This window comes from Carassius auratus, chromosome 12 (assembly GCF_003368295.1).
Source record: "Carassius auratus strain Wakin chromosome 12, ASM336829v1, whole genome shotgun sequence".
Taxonomy (NCBI): Eukaryota; Metazoa; Chordata; class Actinopteri; order Cypriniformes; family Cyprinidae; genus Carassius; species Carassius auratus.
The window spans coordinates 18107485-18117443 of NC_039254.1; the positions used below are offsets into that span (position 1 = coordinate 18107485).

At 39.9% G+C, this 9959-nt stretch overlaps 1 protein-coding gene across 1 annotated transcript; it reads right to left on the reverse strand.

Moving 5' to 3' along the window:
* Positions 1-4509: 4509 nt before the first annotated feature.
* Positions 4510-9539, reverse strand: sox8a (SRY-box transcription factor 8a). Its single transcript, XM_026277412.1, has 3 exons — positions 8978-9539; positions 7847-8076; positions 4510-6414 (listed from the first exon to the last, which is right to left on the reverse strand). Exons 1-3 carry the CDS (start codon positions 9343-9345, stop codon positions 5843-5845), a joined length of 1170 nt encoding a protein of 389 aa, XP_026133197.1. The 5' UTR covers positions 9346-9539; the 3' UTR covers positions 4510-5842.
* Positions 9540-9959: the final 420 nt, after the last annotated feature.

A 9959-nucleotide genomic window follows, 5' to 3' on the forward strand; every position in this document is an offset into this window, starting at 1 on the left:
TTTTATTACAGTTTTTGCCCGTTGCTTGAACACATTTTGCAAAACTTCGCTCATTGTGTCTTCACACTGGGAAATAAACCATTCACATCTGTGTCAAATTGAAGCTCTAGTATCAAAACCTAACATTCCTCTGTCAAAGTGTAACTCTGATGACAAAATGACACACACTTGCATCATATGCATACACTTTCAGATCAGGGGGAACACACTAGTCTACTTTATATAAACACTGCAGTCTTTGATTTTCACTGTTTATTCAGAAAGCATATTATCAGGAGGCACATTTTCAAACAACCAAAAAAGCAAATAGTCCTGCTCAGCATTGTACATTGCAGTAACATGAATTCAGATAAAGTTTCCCTTGCATGTGGAAACCATAGATGGATTGCTGTCACCTGAATGTCGTCACAGATCAGTTCCATTGCCTGCAGAAGAGACATGCGGCGTGTGGGTGGACTCTCTGCACAGCTTCCCTCAGTCAGGCCATGGTTGATCACATGCTCCTCCAAAGTTGCTCTTATATCATCAGAAATAGGGGTCTGTGCATGGCCTCTTCAACCTCCTCCTCCTCCTCTTCCTCTTCCTCCTCTTCAACTTCCTCCTCCTCTTCCTCTTCCTCCTCTTCATCTTCCTCTTCCTCCTCATCCTCTTCCACTTCCTCCTCCTCTTCCTCCTCCTCTTCCTGCTCTTCCTCCTCCTCCTCTTCTTCTTCTTCCTGCTCTTCCTCATCATCCTCTTCCTCCTCCTCTTCTTCTTCTTCTTCCTGCTCTTCCTCCTCCTCCTCTTCCTCTTCCTCCTCCTTCTCCTCCTGCTCTTCCTCCTCCTCTTCCTCCTCCTCCTCCACCTCCTTCTCCTCCTCTTCCTCCTCCTCCTCCTTCTCTGCTTCCTCCTCCTTCTCCTCTTCCTCCTCCTTCTTCTCCTCCTCCTCTTCCTCCTCATCCTTCTCCTCCTCCTCCTCCTCCTCCTCTGCTTCCTCCTTCTCCTCTTCCTCCTCCTTCTTCTCCTCCTCCTCTTCCTCCTCATCCTTCTCCTCCTCCTCCTCCTCCTCCTCTGCTTCCTCCTCCTCCTCTTCCTCCTCCTCCTCCTCTTCCTGCTCCTCTTCCCCCTCCTCTTCCTGCTCTTCATGCTCTTCCTCCTCATCCTCTTCCTCCTCCTCCTCTTCTTCTTCTTCTTCCTGCTCTTCCTCCTCCTCCTCCTCCCCTTCCTCCTCCTTCTTCTCCTCCTCCTCTTCCTCCTCTTCCTCTTCCTCCTGCTCTTCCTCTTCCTCTTGCTCTCCCTCCATCCATTCTTGCAAAGTTCTTGAAATGGCTAAACTGAGGGCTTATTGTAGCTGGCTGATGTGTGTTCAGTTTTGCAAGTAAGTGTCTTCAGTTGTGTATTTGAGTGGTAGCTATTACCCGATGTGTTTTGTATTTGGGATACATGTGTTTTCCAAACGGAACTCTGAGATTTCATTTCTGAACGAAGTGTGTTATGTATGAAATAGAGTGTAGTATGCAGGACCAAGTGTGTTGCATAAAGGAGTAAGTGTGTTGCAGAATTGCAACTAGAGTGCAAAGCAGCGCTTGTGTTTAAGGTATGGGTACATTTGTTTGAGGTATGGTAACAAAAGCTTCAAGTTGTGTTACTTTAGTCTAAGCATGGGTCTATAGTGTTCAAGCAATGGGCAAAAACGGTAATTGATAGTTATTATATATTGTATATGATAATTATTATTTTAAATGTTTTATTTTTAATTAGTTATAAACATAAATAAGAAATGTATATAAGTAAAATGTAATTAAAACTAAACTGATATGTAAAAAAACGGATAAAAATAAAACACAAAATAAACTAAAATTTATTTTGTTTATAAACTAAAATAAACTGTGTGTGTGTGCGTGTGTGTGTGTGTGTGCATGTGTGTTTGTAATGTGACTGTATGAGTGTTTGTGTATGTGTGTGCCTGTGCATGTGTGTGTGTGTGTGTTTGTGTGTGTGTATGTGTGTGTGTGTGTGTGTGTGTGTGTGTGTGTGTATGTGTGCCTGTGCACGTGTGTGCATGTGTGTGTGTGTGTGTGTGTGTGTGCATGTGTGTTTGTAATGTGACTGTATGAGTGTTTGTGTATGTGTGTGCCTGTGCATGTGTGTGTGTGTGTGTTTGTGTGTGTGTATGTGTGTGTGTGTGTGTGTGTGTGTGTGTGTGTGTGTGTGTGTGTGTGTATGTGTGCCTGTGCACGTGTGTGCATGTGTGTGTGTGTGTGTGTGTGCATGTGTGTTTGTAATGTGACTGTATGAGTGTTTGTGTATGTGTGTGCCTGTGCATGTGTGTGTGTGTTTGTGTGTGTGTATGTGTGTGTGTGTGTGTGTGTGTGTGTGTATGTGTGCCTGTGCACGTGTGTGCATGTGTGTGTGTGTGTTTGCATGTGTGTTTGTAATGTGACTGTATGAGTGTTTGTGTATGTGTGTGCCTGTGCATGTGTGTGTGTGTGTGTTTGTGTGTGTGTATGTGTGTGTGTGTGTGTGTGTGTGTGTGTGTGTGTGTGTGTGTGTGTGTGTGTGTGTGTGTGTGTGTGTGTGTATGTGTGCCTGTGCACGTGTGTGCATGTGTGTGTGTGTGTGTGTGTGTGCATGTGTGTTTCTGTGTGTTTGTAATGTGACTATGAGTGTTTGTGTGTGTGCGTGTACCTGGCATTCCCTACATTAAGTGGATAAAATGTATAGTAATACCCTACAAGTACAGTAATACCAGTAACAGTAGCTTATCAGTCAAACAGAATAAAGTTTTTTTTTGCTAATCTAAAAGTGCAGGAAATTTTGTGTGAGGGGTGGGGCTAGGGTTATAGAAAATGCAGTTTGTACAGTAGAAAAACCATTATGTCTATGGAATGTCCCAATAGTGATAGGAATACCAGTGTGTGTGTGTGTGTGTGTGTACGTGTGTGTGTGTGTTGAAGGGGTTTGTCAGACACTGTTGCCTGACCTGATGCATTCCACTGCCTTCCTTCCCCATCAGCCTGGCTCCACTGCCCTGTGGAATTGTGGGTAAGTCAATGTTGGTTCTGTCTGGCTGCTTGTTGTCATTGGCGTCCGGGCTGAGCAAGTGAAGTTGGGAGACACTAACTCACACAGACACAGCAGGAGGCTTTTAGCAGCCCAGCAGGAAATCATTAAATTAGGGTGGAGTCACTCGAGCACTGACCATCCTATTTACTTCATCAGCCTGATCCAGAGCATCGCTGCAGCTGCCAATCATTCACACACCACTCACTACACAAAAAGCCTTGTCTTCAGTGTTTACTGACATCAAGGAACATGCCGCTAACATGTTTTTCTGACTTGTGCAACTTCTGTTGTTCGTTTAGAAGATGCATGTTTGCTGTCCAAGTTGTCAGACACATTATGTCTTGGATATGTGCCTCCAGTATCACTAACATTTATAATAGATTGCAGCTTACAGCAGTTAGTTCCAGTCCTTGAGTTTGATAGGCTGAAGCACTGGGACTTTTCATTATGTTTCTGATTCAGATAGACTGTCAGTCAGTTTCTTCCTGGTGGGGATTTATTTATTTATTGTGTGTGTGTGTGTGTGTGTGTGTGTGTGTGTGTGTGTGTGTGTGTGTGTGTGTGTGTGTGTGTGTGTTTATTTGTGGCAGTAGGTGGCGACAAATTCCTTTATTATTTAGTCACTAAACCTTTCATTCAACTAATTTGTTCCAAGACACTGATTCACCCATTCAGCAAAACTGGTGACTGTATTTATAAGTGAGTCATTTAATCAATTACTCAACTGATTCATTCGACTAAATAAAACAGATTAATAAATAAAAATAAAAAGAAACTATTAAAGGATTAATTTAAAGCTGCCGTAGGTAACTTTTGACGCTCTAGCGGTTAATAAACAGAACTGCTTGCGTCTTGCGGAAGAACATCGTAGCCGGAACTACTTCTCTCTGTTTATGTCTATGTAGAATCACAAAGGTACTGGGTTACTCCGCCACGGTATCCCCGAAGCAATCTAAAATAGTCCGAATATAAACACTTATTATAGGTGCACCCTAGTGATTCAGGACAAGCTAAAAACACAGTTTGGAAAATGGATTCATGGTGTACTCACTTATTATATAAATTTTTCTACATTTTGAACACAAACAAAGTTACGGACCGCAGCTCTGATTGGTTGTTTTTTATCGGGAGCGATGTATTTCTGCAAATGATAATGACAGGCTTAACAAATATGTAAAAAATATTTTTTTTTACAAAAGTTACCTACTGCCGCTTTAAGGGAAAAGCACACAATTCTTTAATTTTCCAAACATTATGCATTTAAACTTACAAAAAATAAAATAAAAAAATCTAATAAAAATGTTTATTTAATAAATCAATTATTTATTATTTAAGTGAAAACTACATTAAATTCATCTTTAAAAAAAACATTGACCACTTATTCTTAAACGTGTCTTCTTTACTTTTCAAACTATTTTACAATTTAAAAACAACAAATAATCATATATTTTAAATGCATATATATTCAAACCTTTATTATCATTATTTTTTTATACATTTCCAGCAAGAATAATACTTGGGTACACCAGTAGGTGGCTACAAATGAAATCATCATAAGCCATTCATTCATTTTCATTGGTAAATCACAAACAGACAAAGTAACTGCAAATATTGTGCATTTAATGTAAGTCATTTAGCTGTAAGTTTGTTGGCAAATATTTATATTAAATGGTTAATTATGGTTTGTTACAGAACAAGCCTCATGTGTTATACACTGAACGTTGATCTGCTGTAATCATATTCAGCTTTTCATCTATAACAGTCCTGATGTGTGTTATGTTGTTTTCATGTGGGGGTCTTTTTAATGGCTCAGCATGACTTCTTTCATTTTTTTGTCATTGTTTATTGGCTCTTGCACTAGAGATCACAATCGTCATGCTCTCTAAATATCAACAGAAACATTCTGAGTCCAAAAAGCTGCATACAGTAAGAACTCACCATAACTAGAAATCAAAATCATAAGAGACGCTACATCTCGTAGTGCTTACTGCGTACCGTCCAGTTTTAAGACCCAGTAATGTCAGCGAGCAAAATGATGTGTGCTGTACATATCAACACTAACACATTCTCCACTTCAGAAATCATCAATGTAATAAAACCTAGTGAAAGGAAAATAAGTCCTAGTCCACCCACACCCATCTGCTGTGGAATCACTGGCTCTTTTCCACACATGAAGAACTTATTCTCTTATCCTGCACTCAATTTAAGCATTTTCTGCTGCTTTTGTTGCTGTTTATCCAAATAGCAGAGGGTAGTGTCTGTTCTTGTGTTCTTCTTTCATGTAACGGCAGTGGTAATGATTTTCTGCTTTGTATTTGTATTTGTTTTGTTCCCTCCCTTAATTAATGCCTCTTTTATAATGGAAACAAAGAGCCCTTTGAGACGCTGTCATTCACAATCAGCCCTCTCTCTTTTCTGCTCAAACCACAGATGATCCAGCATCTCTCCGATATTCAAATACAGCTTCATTTTGGACTCAGATTGTGAGGAAAGCATGAGTTATTCTGCTGTTTGACAGTCCGACTCGGTCTTTATCAACAGTGAGTTACAGTTTAATTGCATATCTTCAAGACAAATCCATGATTGGGTTTAAACAGAGTATTGAATATTGACAGTTTGACACTTTTAAACACTTTCATCCTGGCCATAACACAGGCACAAAACATTGAAAAGTGAATCCAAAATCTGTTAGGAAACTCTAAAGGTAACAATTATCAGAAAAAAACAAGTCTATGAAATGGCAAGATTTACAAATACAGTCCCATAATTCTCAGCATCTCTGACTGAAAACTTGGCATCAGGGTCGTGTTAAAGTGGTGTAAACCGGCTGCTCCCAGCTCGCCCCGGGACTATGAGACGGACTCGTGATAACGGGAGTCACGTACGATCTTCTGGAGGAGTGGAAGTACGGGTATTGATAAATGCCAGCGGGATACCCGGAGAATGTGGTGAAGTACGTGGAGTTCTGCAGGTCTGGACAGTCAGTCAGTTCGGATTGGGTCGGTGACCCGTGAGACTCTCCGTAATGAGAAGGACTCAATTGTTCTGTTTTAATGAGCGGTCTTTGTTGGTTCGGTGACCCCTTGTTCCATGCCGAAGCGCTGCTGTGAGGATGATGGTGGTAGGGTGTGCCGAAACAGCCGCTGGGGTTCTCCGTGTGACCGTTTAACGGCAGGTACTGGTCGAACTCACGCACGTCAAACGAGCCCATGCCGCCGATGACATCACTGCTGAGCTCCGAGATGTCCAGGTTGCTGAAGTCGATGTTGTGTCTGGTGTTATCCGATGCACGCCGGGACTCCTGTTTGGGGTTCTGATGCTGATCAGACTTCGGGGTGGTGGGGGGTGTAGGAGGACCGTGAGGTTGAGCTGGGATGGAAACATCGAATGAGTTTTGGGTTGAGGAGGAAAAAACGAAAGGTTCTTTATGCTCTTCCCCAAAGCACCTTTTGGTGAACAGTTCAAAAAACAAACTTTTTCTTAGAAGAACATTTTAAAAATCTAAAGAACCCTTTTCCGTTATAAACAATCTTTTGGGGAATGGAAGGGTTCCGTGGATGGTAAAGGTTCTTCATGGAACCATTGATGCCAATATAGAACCTTTACTTCTTCAACAGGTTCTTTATTGGCATTGATGGGTTTTTTTCTAAACCTAAAACAAAAAGAAAAAAAATTGATGTTTTAAGAACTGTTCATTTAAAGGTTCCTTGGGGAACCAGAAATGGTTCTTCTGCACATTAAAACAAAAGTTCTTTATGATGGTTGCAATAAGAAATCACTTTCCACTGGACAAAAGGTACTTTATTATAAAAAAAAAAAAAAACTTGTGGAAATGTTCTTTAAAATTTATGTTTTAGGAACTGGAACTTAGAAATGGTTCTTTTACACATTCAAAATAATGTTTTTTTTATAGGTATTGATGGTTCCATCAAAAACTTTTAACATCTGTGGAACTTTTCCGTTGCAAAAAAGATTATTAATAGCAGGGGGTTATTAAAATGTTATTTACACTACCAAAAACATTGTTCTTTTAAAAACAGTGCACTGGAAGGTTCTCTGGAGAACCAAAAATTGGTTGCCATTTTTTCAAATCAGTGTAATCACTCTCCATTGGGCAAACCGTTTTTTATTTTGGAAAAAGGTAATGAAAATGTTCTAATGGTTCTTTTAAGAACTGTTCATCTAAAGATTCTTCAGAGAACCAAACATTGTTCTTCTACGCACTGATCAATTAATGTATGTTACTGGCATTATAATAGTTTAATTAACATACATGGACTCTTTCACAAAAGGTTTATTATTATAATAAAAAAAGTATTTTAGATAGTTAAAAAACAGTTAACTTGAAGGTTCTTTGGGGAACCAAAAATGGTTCTTTTACACTCCTACAAGTAAAAATCCATCCATTGAACGTTCCCACTAACCAAAAAGTTCTTTATTATGGAAAAAAAGTGATTAAAATGTTCTTTACACTAACAAAAAATGGTTCTTTTAACAACTGTTCACTTAAAGGTTCTTTGAAGAACCAAAAATTCAAAACGTCTATGCTAACACACTGAATATAAAGGATCTATTGCCATTGATGGATCCACAAAGAACTTTAAGCATTCTTGGAATATTTCCATTGCACATAATTATAATAAAAAAAAGGTTCTTTTAACTATTTTTATCTGGAGGTTCTTTGAGGAACCAAGAATGGTTCTTCAGTGGCATCACTGGGAAAACCCCCTTTATTTTGAAAAGTTTCATAAAAAGTATGACACAACCCGAACTGTAAGACAATGGCTCTTTGATAACTCACCACCGTGGAGCTGTTGATGGTGCATCCCTCTCACACCGGCTTCTACTTTATACATGTGATCCGAGGCGTGAGGGTTCTCCTCAGCTCCCGTGTCCAGCTCACTCTGACCCGGCTTCAGGCTCTTCCGTCTCCGCGGCTGGTATTTATAATCCGGATAGTCTTTCTTGTGCTGGAGCCGCAGTCTCTCTGCCTCTTCCACAAACGGTCGTTTCTCGCTCTCAGAGAGCAGCCTGGATGATCGGTGCAGTCCGTCACAAAGCATCGAATGGAAAAAGTGCACAAGTGAATTAAAACAGTAGTGTGTGAATGAAAGCTGGTGCAGAGCGTCTCGATCCAGCAACAAACCAGGGATGCATTTTTCAAAAGCTGCTGTGGTCACAAGTTCAACTGTTACCAATCGAGTTCACTGGAACTTAATGATACTTTTGGGAAACACACACCAGATGGGTTACCATCAGCTCCACACAACATTGCATTTATAGTATATAACGGTTATACAAGTACATATTCAGTACTTTCGGTAACATTTTACAGTAAGGTTTCACTTTACTAACAATGAACAATGCTATATTTATTACTCTCAGTCAACATTTACCAACTAACATTAACGTGAACTATTAACTCACATAAACAAACATTAATAAATGCTGTAAAAATATAGTTAGCTGTATACAAATTAGGCTTTGAAGTGTTACTTTGCAACTAGCCATGATCCTAAAATTGACAAGTATTGCAACAATTTACACATTTTCTGAGTTCTACTGAATAGTATGTATTCAACTTTGTTGCATGCTTTACTAGTAGCCTACTAGTACTTAACTAGTCTGAATCCAACAGTTACACTTGTTTTATTGCTTGTCAAATAACTCATCGTAATTGTTGGTTTAGAGTTTAATTCAAAAGTGAAATAAATCCTAGTAAGTACTAATATCTTATTTAGTTCATAGTGAAGTAAAAAAATACTTAAAAATTGGTGCAAGTAACATATGAGTAGCTACTAGTGTACCATTCATGATCCAGCATTAATGCTGTTCAGTAGTAGAACTTCTTATTTTATTACGTAAACACGCCATGCATTATGTACATGATGTCATAAAGTGTGATCCATCGATCTCTGATAAGTCCACGTACCTCCATAGCTTGCCGAGGGTCTTGCTGAGCTCGGCGTTGTGGAGATGTGGATACTGATCCGCGAGCTTCCTGCGCGCCGCCTGCGCCCACACCATAAACGCGTTCATGGGTCTCTTCACATGAGGCTTGTCTTTCAGAGACCTGCTGCCCTGCATAGGCATCGGCACCAGCGACCAGTCATAGCCTTTGAGGAGCTGGGACACCGCGTCACGGATGCACGGGGGGAAACGGGCATCTTCCTCGGCGCCGGTTTGGGACCGCGGGCCTTGTTCGTCGGATATCGATGGAGAAGACGGCGAATCAGAGTCCACATGGGCGATATAAGAGCTTTCAGTCCCAGAAGGAGTTTTATCCGGCTCTTTTGACATTTTCAAATCCACGTTAACAAAGATGAGCAAAACGTGACTATAATCGGCCAGAGGTTACGTGCGCATTTTACGCGTTACGCGCGTCGGCCTTAGTTGAGATTTGGAGCGAATATTCCAAACAAACCTATTGATGTATTGGTTTCTTGAATCTCAAGGCTCGCTCGATCTACACTTGTTGAGTGAAGTTTTTCTAAAGCTTCTATACTCTCGCGCTCCTCCTTCTCTTCTCTCATTGGAGGAGAGGCTTTTGCGCAACTTTTCCAATTGGTCTGTACAGGACATCAGCAAGTTTTTTCACTTAATTGAACATAATTGACTAACAAATTAGACCATAAACCCATAACTGCTTATGGGCTCCCTTAAAAATCCAACCTTAGCCCACTGTACACATGACTTTAATTTTAATATTATGCTATGAAATATATACAGTATAGCAGTTTTCACTGCACAAATGATTCTGTGATAAACTATTAAAAAAAGAGATACACAAACATGCATACATACACAGACACACACTATAATTGTATATATATATATATATATATATATATATATATATATATATATAATAATATTATATTTTATGTAAGAGTCATTTATTCCAGTAGGAGTAA